Below are 17,620 nucleotides of genomic sequence, written 5' to 3'. Positions count from 1 at the left end.
TGACCCTGAACCCTAAAAATACCCCTTTACCCAAAAACCCAAAACTGACCCTTAACCCCAAAAATACCCTTTTACCCAAAAAACCCAAAACTGACCCTGAACCCTAAAAATACCCCTTTACCAAAAAACCCAAAACTGACCCTGAACCCTAAAAATACCCCTTTACCCAAAAACCCAAAACTGACCCTGAACCCTAAAAATATCCCTTAACCCAAAAACTGAAAACTGACCCTGAACCCTAAAAATACCCCGTTACCCAAAAACCCAAAACTGACCCTGAACCCTAAAAATACCCCTTTACCCAAAAACTGAAAACTGACCCTGAACCCTAAAAATACCCCTTTACCCAAAAACTGAAAACTGACCCTGAACCCTAAAAATACCCCTTTACCCAAAAACTGAAAACTGACCCTGAACCCTAAAAATACCCCTTTACCCAAAAACTGAAAACTGACCCTGAACCCTAAAAATACCCCTTTACCCAAAAACTGAAAACTGACCCTAAACCCTAAAAATACCCCTTTACCCAAAAACTGAAAACTGACCCTAAACCCTAAAAATACCCCTTCACCCAAAAACTGAAAACTGACCCTGAACCCTAAAAATACCCCTTTACCAAAAAACCCAAAACTGACCCTGAACCCTAAAAATACCTTTACTCAAAAACCCAAATAATATTTTTAATAAAATAATATACTTACCAATACTTACGTTGTAATGGTATGCGTTGTAAAAGTACCTGTGTTGTAAATACATGCGTGGTAATGGTATGCGTTGTAATGGATCCTGCGTTGTAAAAAATGTGTGGTAATGGTAGGTCGTTGTAAAAGTTGCGTTGTAAAGGTTGTATACCGTTTTGGAGAATCAAATGATACTAACCACCTATAGTATCCAGCCGTATTTCAAAAACATACATACCTTTGTTTGATAATATGTAATTGTCGTTCATGTACAATAGGTTACCACATGAGGGGGTTTTAATTAAAATTTTTAATTGTATTTTAAAATGTTCTTACAGTTGTACAGATTGTTATGATGTGTGATATTATGTGCTTTTATGATTATCTTGAGATTGAATTGAATTGTTTACTCACATCTTCACTGTTGTAATCCATCTGGTTTAGAAAGCTGCAACAACATGGGAAGGACACTAGTGATCGGAATGGCTATCGGGAATCTTATGGTCCTGTCCCTGGTTGGAATAGTGGCCTTCTACTGTGTCAACAGAATCAAGAACAAGTACAAAGCAGGTGAGTCAGTCCATTGAGTTCATGTTTCACGAAAGTGGTCACATGTCTGCTACATTGATAGTAAACAGTGAAGTCAGAGGGGTTGGTGATACCTTGTTGAAATAGTGTTAGAAAATGTATTGATCTTTTCCCAGCAACCCTTTACAAATGCCATGCAGTGCTCAATATTTATACATGTTTCTCTTTTTAATTCTTTGAGCATCCTTATGGACCAAACTTCTCTCAGCACTGCCCTCCCCCAATGAGCACCTAGTTTTAATTGGTATTTTTGAACTAAACTTAATATCCTGTTTTCTATCACTCCATATTACAGCTGAAGCAAACACCAAGGGTGCTGCAACAGAGCAGACCTACGAGGTGAGTCCTACATTTAGTTATGTTTTCATTCCTCTAATTTGAAGCAATCCAATTGTCCACATTAAAGATTTTATGTTAATAAGTAAGAGTAGGTTTTTTCTGTCAGTGGATCTAGGGGTGAACCCCCTTCTGAGTAGTGTGTCTGGGAGTGCTGGAGATGCATGGGTGCATTACATTCTGTAGAGGAGACAGATTCCATAAATAGCCCTCCTTTCTCACAAGTATACTAGTATTTTGTTCCAATGTTTGCACGGCAAGCAGTGAAATAAGATTTGCAACATTTCACTGTTGCAAACAATAGAGTGTTTTCGCTGGTTGGTAGTACGGATGGTGGTGTAAAATTGCTTTACATTAATGGCCCAGAATTACTTAATCTACCACCAGATACAGGGGTATATTTAATATCATGCTAGGGAAAGGGCAAATACTGCACACATAGAAAGAAGGAAAAAACGAGGAGAAAGAAACATATTTCTCCTTGTGACTCCTCCCCAGGGTGTCCGGTTTGGCTCCACAGAATCCGGTTGTAGTATATAATGTAATGTAATGTAATTGCCCATTTATATCGCGCAACAATCGCTCCAAGGAGCATCTAGGGGCCCAAGTATGGCCAACCGATGTAATGTAGCCTTGCTGCTTGACTTGACCAGATCAGGAATCACACTAGGTCTCTGGCAATTGTGTCTTGGAGTTTGAAAAGCCAGGTTTTTAGTTGTTTAAGGAACTCTGTTTCACTGTCCAATGCTCTCAGGTGTGCGGGGAGAGTATTCCACGCTTTTGCACCTAGTACCACCAGGGACTTACCCCCTCGAGTTTTGAGTCTAAACCCTGGAACGGTCAGCAAATTTGCATTTGAGGATCGTAGGGCTCGTGTTGGACAGTATCTCACAAATTCTTTCCTTAGGTATAGTGGGCCTAAGTCGTGGACAGCTCGAAAAGTAATTATCAACACTTTGAACAGAACCCTTTTTGTTATAGGTAGCCAGTGTAGTGTGTTAAGGGCCTTTGTTGCTGATGATCTTCTCGGCCATTTTAAAACCAGCCTTGCTGCTGCATGTTGCACCATCTGGAGTTTATGGGTGACCACTTTATTGGTGCCAGCATATAGGCTGTTACAATAGTCGATTCGTGATGTCACCAGTGCAACCATGACTGTTTTCCTTGCCTCAATAGGCAACAAGTCAAAGAACTTCCTCAGCCCCTTTATCACCCCAAAACATGTGCCTGCCACTTTAGACGCCTGTTGTCTAAAGGACAGGTCAGCGTCGAAGTTTACCCCGAGGTTACGGGCCGAGATGGTAGTGTGAGGCGGTATTTCTGCCTTCTCTGGCCACCATAATCTGGGAATAAACTCGTTTTTGAGGCCTATTGGCATGATCTCAATTTTGCCTGTGTTGCATTTCAGATGGTTTCTCCGCATCCAGTCAAATGTGGCCGTTCCTCCCATACCTCGTTTTCTTTATCCATTACCAGGATCAGTTGCGTGTCGTCGGCGTATGCAATTACATCCATGCCAAATGACGATATCAACTTTATCAGGGGTGCGGTGTAGCCATTAAACAATGTTGTGCTCAGACTGGAACCCTGAGGCACTCCTGTCGACAGTGGTTTCTCACTGGAACAGAATTCCCCCAGGGTCACCACTTGCCTCCTGTCCTTCAAAAAGTTCTTTATCCACTCCAGGACTGTGCCTGTGATGCCAGATGTTGCTAGCCGGTCTATTAAGATGACATGTGAGACCGTGTCGAAGGCCGCCGACAGATCTAATAAGATCAGGACGGCCTTCTTACCTTGGTCCAAAGCTGAGCGGATAGTCTCAGTAGTGAACAGGAGAGCCGATTCCGTGGAGTGTTGAGTCCTGAAGCCGGCTTGATTAGGATGCCATGCTTCACTGTCTTCCAGAAAACGTGTAAGCTGTTTATTTACCATCGACTCTGTGATTTTACACAGTGCCGGAAGTAATGAGATGGGTCGTAGATTTGATAGTGTGGTGGGGTCGGGAAGTTGTTTTTTTTGCAGTGGTTTCACTGCTGCCAGTTTCCACTCAGGGGGGACGTTGGCCATGGTCAGTGAGGTGTTGACAATGTCATTTATTACTGGATTGGCAATTTCTACAATAAGGTGCAGGAGTCCAATGGGGCACGGATCGAATGGTGATCCTGATTTTGTTGCCAAAATTGCTCGCTTGGTCTCCTCCAGACTGATTGGTCGGAAGGCTGCTAGCTGAGTTTCCTCCTGCCCTATTATATCACTCTCTTTCTTTGACTCTGGTATTGGGACCTCGAAGTCCTTCGTCAGACCCTGTACCTTTTCCTCAAAGAAGTCTGCAATAGAATCACAGAGCATCTGTGAGGGAGGGATATCCTGCACTAAACATTTGGGCTTATTGAAGTCATTCACAATTTTAAAAATCGCTTTGTGTTTATTATTAGCAGTTTCTATTGCTGATCTAAAAAACATCTTTTTTGCCTGTTTAATTTGCGCATGATAGGCACTCTTGATCTTTTTGTATTTGCCGCGCTCTGGGCTGCAATAGTTTTTTCGCCAGCTGCGTTCTGCTCTTCGTAGCTCCCCCTGTTTATTTTTGAGCTCTCGTCGAACCATGGGGCAGAGATCTTCTTTTTCCCATGCCTCATCTTGTTTTTCCCCTGTCCAACCATGCCTTTCAGTTCATTCATCCATGCCCTAAAGGTATTTGGATTTGGGGGTCCTACTGGCTTGGGTCTACACTCTCTGGCCATTGTAGTTAATTCTGGGTGGGTCATTACAGCTTTCCAATCATCTCGTCTGGCCTGACTGCGTTCTTCCACGTGCTTGTCCTTTCTGGAACTCTCAAGAGGAAACATAAAAGGGACCAACGCGTGGTCAGTCCACGTTTGGGGTCTAGGATGGTCTGTTATTAGTGTATTTAGATTGGTAGCAATGCAGTCTATCGTGTATCCTGCCTCATGGGTGGCTTGAGAATTGCAGATGGTAAGACCTAATACATCCATGATTTCCCTATAGGAGGCAGTAGATGCATCCGTTGTGGACTCTAGATGAATGTTAATATCCCCCAGTACTGTAAAATTGGAGTACCTAAGTATCAGTGGACTAAGTGCTTCCCCAACACTCCCCAGAAAACCTATACATGATCCCGGTGGGCGATAGATCAGTGCCCCAGCAAAGGAGAAATTCTCACTCATTTTAACACAGAAGCCCATCCCTTCCGCATCTTTTAGCTCAGGACGTTCTATCACCGAGCAACCGAGTGTATCCCTATATATAATGGCCACTCCTCCTCCCCGTTGTTCTTCTCCTCTATCTACCCTTTGGATACCATATCCTGGAGGCAGGGCATGTACCACATCCGGAGTGCACCCTGGTTTGAGCAATGTCTCTGTGATTAATAGGCAGTCTAAGTTATCGTCAATCAGTAGGTCCTGGATATGCTGGGCATGCTTTGGCAAGGATCTGGCATTGATTAGGCCAGCCTTTAGGGTGTTATAAGATGCTGTGAGTGCCGAAATTTGTGACCACGAAAAGGTGCAGTGGCACTTCTGGCAACTCACCGGGCCTGTCCAATGTCCAACTCACCGGGCCGGTCCAATATAATGGTCCACCTCCAAACGTCACAAACACTCTAGTTTTAAATACACAGAGTATTCGAGCCATTAGGCGAGGGAAAAAAGGAAGAGAAGGGAAGGGACAGCAGGGAAAGGGAAAACCTGAAACGACAAAGCATACACTTAGAAACAAATCATATAACATCAGGCTACTCTCATATGGTCTCACTAGATGATCTGATATACCTGCTAAATCAGAAACCACACAACGTCTGTTGAAAAGCTCCTCATCCACCACCAGTCTTGACTTTGTTTCGCCTAGTGAAACATAAATAATACTCAGAATTCACACATAAACTCATATGACCTAAACCTGTGTAATATGGAAACAACCCTCCTGCATACCATAAAAAGAGCAAGAGGATTGCGTTGTAAACTGGATTCTGGTAGTAGTTCCACCAAATAAAGGAAAAACAATTAATCCCTTTTGCGAAGAAGAAAGTAAAATAAATAGTAGCACCCTGGTTGCACAGATACGGTGGTGTGTAGGAAGCAAGAACATCAACACTCCGCCCTGATAAGGGTGAGGATAAGGAATTCTCTTATCTTAACATGTAAAAGGTCAAAGTACATAAAGGAATAGAAATTATTAACGTAAGTGCAGCACTATCCTAGTGCGGAACGCAAAAGTCCTTGAGTAAGGAACATGGCAGCGAGTAGACCTTTCCCATAGCGCTCTGCTTCCCTTTTTAATGCGTATGCAAAGAACAGCCCACACGGTAGCGCGTAGTTGCGACCACTACGGCGCTCCGCTGGTGTCCAAAGTACATTAAATGCCCAGAAAGATAGAACAAAAATATGCTCCAAGAAGTTAGTATAATCACTTCTATATAAGAGCTGAACGGTAACCCGTAGCCCAGACTACCGCGCTCCGCTCCAAGTCAAGGGAAAAAGGAAATGCTAATATCCAAAAGGCTATTATTTACAACAAGGGGTGGTGATGGACAGAGTCTCTGAATTAAGCAGAGTACTCTCACCCAGTCAAGAGATCAGGGCTAGATCCAACACCGTTTTTTAGCTCATTGCACCATCCCAGTTTCAGAACCTGGCCGTATGCAAATTAGTCTGTCCCTGGCCCAGTGCATCATGGGAACAGGGCAGACCAGACTACAAAAGCCAATTCTTACACTGGGAAGGAAACAAGCTTCCGGGGACCGGTTTCTGCCATTTCAGGCGTCTTCGGCCCGGCTTGCTTGAATCCTGATGGTGCAATGAGCAAGGGACTCACATCTGAGTATACCCTTCCACGCTTAGGGTGGACAAAATTATTTACAACAAGGGGTGGTGATGGACAGAGTCTCTGAATTAAGCAGAGTACTCTCACCCAGTCAAGAGATCAGGGCTAGATCCAACACCGTTTTTTAGCTCATTGCACCATCCCAGTTTCAGAACCTGGCTGTATGCAAATTAGTCTGTCCCTGGCCCAGTGCATCATGGGAACAGGGCAGACCAGACTACAAAAGCCAATTCTTACACTGGGAAGGAAACAAGCTTCCGGGGACCGGTTTCTGCCATTTCAGGCGTCTTCGGCCCGGCTTGCTTGAATCCTGATGGTGCAATGAGCAAGGGACTCACATCTGAGTATACCCTTCCACGCTTAGGGTGGACAAAATTATTTACAACAAGGGGTGGTGATGGACAGAGTCTCTGAATTAAGCAGAGTACTCTCACCCAGTCAAGAGATCAGGGCTAGATCCAACACCGTTTTTTAGCTCATTGCACCATCCCAGTTTCAGAACCTGGCTGTATGCAAATTAGTCTGTCCCTGGCCCAGTGCATCATGGGAACAGGGCAGACCAGACTACAAAAGCCAATTCTTACACTGGGAAGGAAACAAGCTTCCGGGGACCGGTTTCTGCCATTTCAGGCGTCTTCGGCCCGGCTTGCTTGAATCCTGATGGTGCAATGAGCAAGGGACTCACATCTGAGTATACCCTTCCACGCTTAGGGTGGACAAAATTATTTACAACAAGGGGTGGTGATGGACAGAGTCTCTGAATTAAGCAGAGTACTCTCACCCAGTCAAGAGATCAGGGCTAGATCCAACACCGTTTTTTAGCTCATTGCACCATCCCAGTTTCAGAACCTGGCTGTATGCAAATTAGTCTGTCCCTGGCCCAGTGCATCATGGGAACAGGGCAGACCAGACTACAAAAGCCAATTCTTACACTGGGAAGGAAACAAGCTTCCGGGGACCGGTTTCTGCCATTTCAGGCGTCTTCGGCCCGGCTTGCTTGAATCCTGATGGTGCAATGAGCAAGGGACTCACATCTGAGTATACCCTTCCACGCTTAGGGTGGACAAAATTATTTACAACAAGGGGTGGTGATGGACAGAGTCTCTGAATTAAGCAGAGTACTCTCACCCAGTCAAGAGATCAGGGCTAGATCCAACACCGTTTTTTAGCTCATTGCACCATCCCAGTTTCAGAACCTGGCTGTATGCAAATTAGTCTGTCACTGGCCCAGTGCATCATGGGAACATCATGCTCCATCAGGATTCAAGCAAGCCGGGCCGAAGAGGCTGAAATGCCAGAAACCGGTCCCCGGTAGCTTGTCTCCTTTCTGGTGAAGAATTGGCTTGGTAGTTTGGTCTGCCCTGTTCCCATGATGCACTGGGCCAGGGACAGACTAATTTGCATATAGCCAGGTTCTGAGCTGGGATGGGGCAGTGAGATAAATAACGGTGATGGATCAAGCCCTGATCTTTGGACTGGGTAAGAGTGGTCTGCTTAATTCAGACACTCTGTTCATCACCACCCCCTTTTCTGAATCGTTTTTGGCCACTATAGGTGTGGCAGGGTATACTCAGACATGAGTCCCTTTCTCACTGCTCCATCAGGATTCAAGCAAGCCGGGCCGAAGAGGCTGAAATGCCAGAAACCGGTCCCCGGTAGCTTGTCTCCTTTCTGGTGAAGAATTGGCTTGGTAGTTTGGTCTGCCCTGTTCCCATGATGCACTGGGCCAGGGACAGACTAATTTGCATATAGCCAGGTTCTGAGCTGGGATGGGGCAGTGAGATAAATAACGGTGATGGATCAAGCCCTGATCTTTGGACTGGGTAAGAGTGGTCTGCTTAATTCAGACACTCTGTTCATCACCACCCCCTTTTCTGAATCGTTTTTGGCCACTATAGGTGTGGCAGGGTATACTCAGACATGAGTCCCTTTCTCACTGCTCCATCAGGATTCAAGCAAGCCGGGCCGAAGAGGCTGAAATGCCAGAAACCGGTCCCCGGTAGCTTGTCTCCTTTCTGGTGAAGAATTGGCTTGGTAGTTTGGTCTGCCCTGTTCCCATGATGCACTGGGCCAGGGACAGACTAATTTGCATATAGCCAGGTTCTGAGCTGGGATGGGGCAGTGAGATAAATAACGGTGATGGATCAAGCCCTGGTCTTTGGACTGGGTAAGAGTGGTCTGCTTAATTCAGACACTCTGTTCATCACCACCCCCTTTTCTGAATCGTTTTTGGCCATTATAGGTGTGGCAGGGTATACTCAGACATGAGTCCCTTTCTCACTGCTCCATCAGGATTCAAGCAAGCCGGGCCGAAGAGGCTGAAATGCCAGAAACCGGTCCCCGGTAGCTTGTCTCCTTTCTGGTGAAGAATTGGCTTGGTAGTTTGGTCTGCCCTATTCCCATGATGCACTGGGCCAGGGACAGACTAATTTGCATATAGCCAGGTTCTGAGCTGGGATGGGGCAGTGAGATAAATAACGGTGATGGATCAAGCCCTGATCTTTGGACTGGGTAAGAGTGGTCTGCTTAATTCAGACACTCTGTTCATCACCACCCCCTTTTCTGAATCGTTTTTGGCCACTATAGGTGTGGCAGGGTATACTCAGACATGAGTCCCTTTCTCACTGCTCCATCAGGATTCAAGCAAGCCGGGCCGAAGAGGCTGAAATGCCAGAAACCGGTCCCCGGTAGCTTGTCTCCTTTCTGGTGAAGAATTGGCTTGGTAGTTTGGTCTGCCCTGTTCCCATGATGCACTGGGCCAGGGAAAGACTAATTTGCATATAGCCAGGTTCTGAGCTGGGATGGGGCAGTGAGATAAATAACGGTGATGGATCAAGCCCTGATCTTTGGACTGGGTAAGAGTGGTCTGCTTAATTCAGACACTCTGTTCATCACCACCCCCTTTTCTGAATCGTAATATCCAAAAGGCAGCATGGCGTAAGGCAGCGCGCTCCGTAGAGGATTATTCCGAAAGAGTCCCCGGTCCTACCTTGAGTCGGGGAACCAGACGGCAGCTTCTCATTCTCCGAAGCCGGGGTCAAGGGCGACGTGCAGGGAACTTCCCTACAGCAGGAAACGAAGGAGTCACAAAGAATAACACGCAACAGGAAGCGTGTCGTTCGGTCTAAAATATCTCCCCTCCTCCGAGGAGTCTGGGAGATGTAGTTTTTTAGGCAATACTTGTTCTCTCGCCGTACCACAGCACGAGGACCACGAGAAAGCACACACAGCATTGTAGGCGCAACACATGAAATCCTGACACAGGGGACATGTAGGACTTTTGGCGCATTCACAGGTCTACCACTCACATAGCTGCCAAGTTTCCCAGGTCCATGTGTGATGTTCTGTTCCAGCCAGGTTTTCCCTTTGAATTCTGGGACTTGTAGTCATGTTCTATAACAGAATAAACAGACCACAAGTCACAGAATTCAATGAAAAAACCTGGAATTGAGCAGCACATCACACATGTATCTGGGAAACTTGGCAGGGCTGCTCTTATGGTAAATCTGGTAATGTGTCAAAATCCTTGTGTGGCAACACCCACGCACCACCTATTGAACATCTCCCTGGGGTAGAGTAATGCAACACAGCGATTTGCGCTGCTTTACTCTATATTTATCAAGCCACTCAGGGCCTCATGAGGTGGCCTTGCGTGCCTTGATAAATCGCATCTCAAGGGTTGCATCGCTTTTTCACTTAGCTGCTGTTAGATTTGGGGGTCTCTAGTTGGCAGAGGTAGATACTTTTGATAAATAGGGACCCTTGCATCTAGTCAGGGTAAGGGGGTACACTCCTAAATAACTCACCCCCTTGGTAGCTTGGCATGAGCAGACAGGCTTATCTCAGAGGCAGTGTGTAAAGCATTTGTGAACACATACAGTAACCCAGGGCAACACTACAGATGGACACCACACAAGTTGTAGTCTAAAAATTTGTATTTTTAAATAGACTTAACACAAGACCACAAACGACAAAAATCTTAAATACTGTACTTTAAAAATGGTAGAATTAGCTTAGTTCTCTTTAGATTTAGATGTAAAATGTGACACTTTGAGTTCAATGTACCTTTGGATGCGTTACACTATACAACGAAATTGTTGCGGGGAAGGTGATACGTTGGTTCCTTACACACAAGAACCGTGATGCGTCGGGTCCCTTCTGTTGCGTAGGGGATGCGTTGGTTCTTCTCTGCGAGGACAGGTGATATGTCGGTTTCTTACTGCGCTTCCGTGGCGATGCGGCCCGCAACGCCATGATGCGATGAAGATCCGGTGCAATGAAATAAAGATGGCGTCTACTCTTGGATGCAACATGTTGCATGCACGCCCGACGGCTGTGCGGCGACTCAACGATTCTTCTGAGCCGCGACAGGACCTGCGACATGCTTCCCGGTGATGCGGCAGCATCTGATGCGACGTCAATCCTCTTCTCCGGCGATGCGAGGCGCTTCAGCAATGATGGGACAGCTTGCAGCGGCGACACGCTTTTCCACTGATGCGACAACAGTGCCTGCAGCTGCGACACGCTTCACCAATGATGTGGCGGCGTCTGGTGGGACGTCGATCCTCTTCTCCAGCGATGCGAGGTGCTTTCGCATTGTGAAGCTACTGCCGCAGTTCGGTGACACGCTTCTCGTTCGTGAGTCCTGCTTCCAGCTCCTTGCGAAACGCAGTCCCTCAGAAAGCCCAACACAACTGCAGGCACTTCCAAAGCACCCTTGAGGAGCTGGTGAGTGAAGTCTGTTGTCCCTGAGACTTCAGCAGTAGGCAAGCTCTTACTCAAGCCCTTGAAGATCCTTCACAAGTTGATGAAAGTACACACACAGTTCCTCTCTCCTTTCTTTGGCAGTCGGTCAACCACTGCAGGCCAGTTCCCCAAGCAGCGCTTCAGCTTAGGGATGGTCTCTCCTCAGTCTCTCTGGTTCCTCAACTCAGCAAAGTTTTCTTCTTGTTTTCCCAAACGTGATCTAAATCTCTGGGGTCTGGGTCCCCCTTTTTATACACAGTTTCTCTTTGTTCTCTGAAGGCAGAGAGGCCTTTGCCTAGTCCAAACCGGTTCTTGTCAGTCCTGGAGCACTTTGTTTACTTGTCTCCTTCTTTCCTTTCACAGTGCAGGGCAGAGACATCAGACGCACCACAGGAGGTGGAGCCAACATTGTGGAGGGAAGGCACAGCCCTATTCAGGTCCCAGGTGCAACTCCTCCCACCCATCTGCATGTAGATCACTCTATTTAGCCCTGTGCTGACTCACCCTGTCTCCTGGAATCCCCATTCCCTGTCACTCAAAGTCCTGAAAAGGAATACACAACCTAGCAGAGGCAGGCTTGGATAGTTAGACAAGAAAATACCTACTTTCTAAAAGTGGTATTTTCAAACACAGAATGTTAAAAACAACTTCCCTAAAAGATACATTTTATCAGTCTGAGTTCAGGCATTCTAAACTTGAATTTCTACCTAGTTCCCTGAGTCACTTAGGATTATAAGATGTAATAATCAAACTGCCCATTCTGGCCTATGGAGGACATGTAGCCTTGCAATAGTGAAAAACAAAAATGGCTGTTCTTCACTATTATGACATGTCACACACACCAGGGCATATCCTTCCTTATACCTACAATGCACCCTGCGCTTGGGCCACCCGTAGGGGTGACTAATATGAAGAAAAGGGAAGGTTTAGGGACTGGGAAGTGGGAGCACTTGCCCCGTCAACATGGCAGTACCAGACTGCACACAGGCTCTGCAATGGCAGACCTGAGACACACTTTAACAGGCTGCATCTGTGGGTGGCACAACCAGTGCTGCAAGCCCACCAGCAGCATTTGGTTTATAAGCCCTGGACACACTCAGTGCACTGTACTAGGGTTTGACAAGTAAACCAAACCAGCCAATCATGGAGTCACTAATCCATACATCAATTTACCATAAGGAGTACTGTGGCACTGGACAGCAGCGGCACAGTTCCTAAAGCATCTATAACCAGCAAAAACACAAGAGGCAACAGCAAAAAATGGAAGGGAGAACCACACCAAGGTGCCAGGTCTAACAGTTGCTATATGCAAAAGTGACTCAACCCTTTGCTAAATATGGCCCTTTGTCTCTAGAATGTTGGAATCCATTGACAGAATTTATAGGCCAATAGGGTAGGTGTTATGTCATTGTGAAGATTCAGTGTGAACTGGAATGATAGACTTTGACCAAGTGGGGTGTCTAGGCATTAAACGATCACACTGTGCGCCAAAATGAAGCTTGAACCTGGGGTTCCTGGTGGAGCTCTTCGGAAGCACATTACAATAAACACAACACGTGGACATAAGCAACTTCATTCTGTGTACTGTTCCTAATAATTATCCTTGTTGATCTGTGGTGCCAGAAACAGAAAGGACATACAGCCTTTAAAGAGCAATTGCTTTTTACAGCTTTGCATTTCACAGAAACTAATGTTTGTTGGCGAGGAGTTTGGACTTCTTATGTAAATGTAAATCCATATTTGTAAAGCGCGAAGTACTCACCCTTACGGGTCTCAAGGCCCTGGGGGCAGTTGTGGAAATTAAGTGAGCTACTGCCCAGTGTCACATAGTGCTGAGCGGAGCTGCCGCCGGGATCAAACCGTGAGCCCTGTGCTCCAAAGTCAGCGGCCCTTGCCGCTGCACCACTACCACTGCAGGTTATGGACGAGGGTCTCACTTTGTATTTAAAGACCGTCACACCAACCTTAGGTCGTCACTAGAGGACACATAAACTTTCACCAGTTTCCCCTCAATCTCTGGACACTAAAGAAGTATTAACAGAGAAGGCCCGATTGAATGCCTTCTCATGCTTAAAGTGGAAGTAAACTCTGTCGGAAAATGTGACTATGCCTTTGTTTTTAGCACAGCTGATCATACAGACAGAGGTAGCTCAGAAGATATCCCTTCCTGCACAAAAGCAATCCTGCTTACAAAGCGGTGCTGGGAAAAGACAGGTAGGCGCTGTATAAATTAAAATGCAGCACATTCCTGCTCTTTCCATGTCACACAGCACAGCAAGGTGACTAGCTGTGCTGCATGACTTGTTGCTGTAGTACTGGGTTGGTCTTAACCTGAACATGAGATAGCACACCATGTATGTGTATGTAACAAGTGCTACAAAGACAAATATTATATCATGCAAAATCATAGAGCCACCAGTGCACCCATACAACTCTTCTAAATGCATGTTCCAGATATGACAAACACGCTCAGAGCTATCTGGTTGTGGTGTTCTAAAGGCTCGATTCTGAGTGCTCCTGTGGATATGGTGCTATTTACAACAAAGGTGAAAGTCCACTCCTTACAATTTTGAATTATTCACCTGTAATTGGGATCTCTGCCCAAGCAGGTAATTGCACAGGTTTCCACAATTTAAGGAATCATTCATAAATTAGGTCAATTTACAAACCCTGATGCAGCAGGGTGAAGATGGATGGCAGCCAACCACATGTCTCCAGAGTACCCGGTACCACGGTTCACGGGCGGTGTGTGGGATCATTCACTGAGCAGCTCACCCTCGGCCCTAATATCTGCCACACTCTCGTGAGATAAAAGGTTGTCTCTCTCTACTCCATCAGCTCCTCCTTTCCTGATGGTATAGCACCCAGATATCTTCCTGACCCACTTTGGACTATCTTCTGCATGGATGTGAGGATAATTCCCTTTCTGCCCTTCATTGCTCTAATCTGCAGGGCTATGCTTAAAACCGCTGTTTCCCTGAACATGCGCATGTGGTTGGCATCCAACGTGGCTATGTATTGCTTACACAAGGTATTTCACAGGACAGCAACTCATTTGTCCTCTGCAGTTTTTCTCTAGATGGCGCTCTGATAGAGACTTAGTCCCTCAGGGAAACTTTCTGCCAGTGGCTCGAAGAGACTTTGTACCTGGTTGACCGGTCCTGGGTCGTCTGGCTTTTGATATTTCATGTCTCAAGAAGGCCGTAGCTGAACTGCAATGGCGGACGAGCGTCACCCCAGAGCCAGCAGCAAACCCCCCCCCCCGATATTTCAATATTATTTCATTTCTAAGCCGCTTCCTCTGTCAGCGTGTACAGGAAGGGGTGGGGCCAAGGCATGGGAGGGGAAGGCGGAGTGCTAGATATACTCCATAAGTGCTCATGTGTGCTTGGCCGGCCGTCCCAGGCTGACCAAAACTCACATGCGCACTTAGGTTTCTCCAGCCCCGCTGCTCAGTGCAGCTGGGCTGGAGAAACCTCACAGACTGCGTGGTCTGAACAGGGCATCTTTCTAGCCTGCTCAGGCCAATCCCTGCACTGCAGAGCAGTGCAGGTATTGGACAGGGAGTCTGTGACGTAGTCACAGTGTGCCAGCTGGGACAAGGAAGTCCCAGCACCGAGGCGTGAGCGGGAGGTGGCCGGCAGCAGGTAAGATTCACTTTTTATTTTGTAATATTATTTTAAAGGACACTAGCAATACATAGTACGGAAGGCAGATTGGAGGTTACAGCAATTCAACAGCAGCGGGTGAGGTATTCAACAACGGTGCTGCTGTGTGTCAGATAAACACACAAAAGAGTAAACAGGATACATGGCACAGTTCATATAGTAAACATTCCACAAGTTCGACTTTAAGAACAGAGTAAGTTAATTTCGAATGCTGGACCACCTCAATTTCACTGTTTATATATTTTTTTAATTTACATACCGAACACCTTATTTTTAAATACAACTTTAACACGAGGAACGAACATGAGGAAAGAGCATCTTGAACAGCTAGTTCAAGGTTGCATTTTCAGGCATGGGAGCTAAGATGTGTAGTTAAAATTACTAAAGGATATTTTATTAGATGAGTCGAGTATGTTTGTGGGGACAGTGTTGCATTATCCCTCTATTAAATTAGCGTTTGATATTTTTCATACTTTTTAAATTCTCCATCAAGGTTGAGTATGTATCACTGATCACTCAATGTCTACGCTTTCTTATCTTGAAGGTGCTTCAGAAGACACAATCCGAAATTTACCTGAATTTGGACAAGGGTCAGAGAGAGAACATGGCAGGACCAGGGTCCCCGTCAGTTTAACAGGAACCTGCAGGCTGAAAGAATACCACTGTCATGAATGGATTATGAACAATGCGCCTTGATCAGATCTCCAAAGATGCCCTCACTCTCTCTAATTAGATCCCAGATAAAGCACGAATCTTCTTCATTTCTGCTGCAGAACTTTACAACTCTTCCTTTTACATACCTATCCCTGTCGTATGTAAGCAGCCACAGTGCCATCTTTATCTGTAACGGTCCAATTCCATGTCATTGCCATATCATAATAATCGGATTAGATGTTATTTCAACAACACTGAATAAATGACATGAGAAACCCCCTCTTACTGTCTCATAGGAAGCATATTACAAATACTGATGGAATAAATCACCTCTGATAGCAGCCACAAGGTCTATTCAGTGTCGTTTTATATCATTGGATCAATGTAACCCCTTGTACAAATACCTTTGTTTATAACTAGTACAAATGACAAAACAATGTGGCATAAACCATCTATAGAGTAATATGCTATTTATTATTTTTGTTAAGGGAGAGGATCCCATTGCACAGCAAATCTCTTTGTGTGGTGCATAGTTGTCGGGAGCATGAGCTGTGGATATGCTAAAAGCCAGTTAATTGCATAATAGGTACACCACAAATCTTATCATGCTCAATAGCATCTGAAGTTTGTTGTACAGTTTCCACGGAAGGAAGTCAATAGTAATCCAAAAAACATAGGGCCCCATTAGGATGACGGGCGGACTTCGTCCGCCCGCCATCCCGTCGTGAAAATGGACCGCACGCCATAAGGGCAGGGGTCCCGTGGGTGATATTAGGATGCACCCGCCACAGTGGCAGGCGCATCCTGCATCCCTAATATTGTGGCGGGCGGTGCACTCAGCACCGCCCGCCACAATGTTAGGGAAGCATGTTGTGCACTTCCATGCACAACATGGCAGGCACCGCGCGGTGCCCGCCATGTTGTGCATGGAACTGCAGGGGGGTACCTATGGTACCCCCCTGCAGTTCCATGCACAACATGGCGGGCACCGCGCATGGGGGGTACCTATGGTACCCCCCATGTGCACCCCCCACCCCCCAGGAGTCCTTGGGGGCCCACAACAGGCCCCCCTAGCAGACTCCGCATGATTGCTGCCACGGAAAGGCATTCCTAAATGCACATTGTAATATGATGGCGGTGTCAAACAGACACCGCCACCATATTGCAGCCTTTATCGCAAGTCGACCGGGCGGGAAATGCGGCGGACGGTCTTTCAGGACGCCGCAGACCCCCCAGCCATAATATTATGGTGGGGGGTCTTTTCAACAGGGATGGCGGGTGAATTGCCCCTGCCATCCTAATGGGGCCCATAGTTTTGTTACCACCCCATCTTCTGAGTGTGCATATAAGTGAGTGCACCCAAAGGTGACAACCTATGAAATTTGCTATGAGTCCATATATATAATAAATGAACTTGTTCTTTAGGCCTTGAAAGGATGGTCTACTCAACCCAAAGATATGCACTGAAGTTTGTCATCACTTGTAGGCTCTTGGGCCTTGTTTTTTCCACAGCTGATTTTCCTGTTCCCCTCTGAGCATGTAGACATACTGATTAAAAACACAGGGGCATATTATCAAGAAACAGCGTCAAAATTATCGCCACTTTAGCGGCAGGAAACTGCTGCCGTTCTTGATAATATGCCCCACAGTTTTTCCTCCACAATACCTGCACCATTCGGGGCATACATAGACTCGGACTGTTATGGGACATCCTACCTCCACACTCTGAATGTCAGACTTCTCACACATTGGAAACCCTCCAGCTTCTTGCATGTTATGCACTCAATCCATCCGTAGATGTTAGAAATTGGATCACAGGTTGTCTGGGGTGTGAGCCCTGGTCAAGCAGCAACCACAATTCTGGTCCAGGGTAAGGCATAAGCAAACACAGTATTTGTGCCAGACTTCAGACATTAAAACAGTGAAACAGCACACAAAAGGATCCCACATCAGGTTAGAACAATAGAGCAAAGTTTAAAAAAATGAAACAAAACCAAAACAACAAAAAACCAATCAGTGGAACCATAGTTCTGACTTTCTAAAGTCTGGGGGACATCAATAAATTAAAACAATCTCATGTTTCTCAAGATGGTGCAGAAGTAA

General features: G+C 46.1%; 1 protein-coding gene across 2 annotated transcripts in view; it reads left to right on the top strand.

Moving 5' to 3' along the window:
* Window positions 1-15,862, top strand: part of LOC144770735 (sialic acid-binding Ig-like lectin 14) — a 209,249-nt gene extending 193,387 nt beyond the window's left edge. For both annotated transcript variants that reach the window (XM_078655476.1, XM_078655475.1), the window contains 3 exons: window positions 1,125-1,250; window positions 1,564-1,607; window positions 15,408-15,862. In XM_078655476.1, the coding sequence (XP_078511602.1) occupies window positions 1,125-1,250; window positions 1,564-1,607; window positions 15,408-15,497 (260 nt within the window). In that variant the 3' untranslated portion in view covers window positions 15,498-15,862. The remainder of the gene's footprint in view (window positions 1-1,124; window positions 1,251-1,563; window positions 1,608-15,407) is intronic.
* The last annotated feature ends 1,758 nt before the right edge of the window (window positions 15,863-17,620 follow it).

This window comes from Lissotriton helveticus, chromosome 7 (assembly GCF_964261635.1).
Source record: "Lissotriton helveticus chromosome 7, aLisHel1.1, whole genome shotgun sequence".
NCBI classification, from domain to species: Eukaryota; Metazoa; Chordata; class Amphibia; order Caudata; family Salamandridae; genus Lissotriton; species Lissotriton helveticus.
This window is presented reverse-complemented; position numbering and strand designations above follow the sequence as displayed.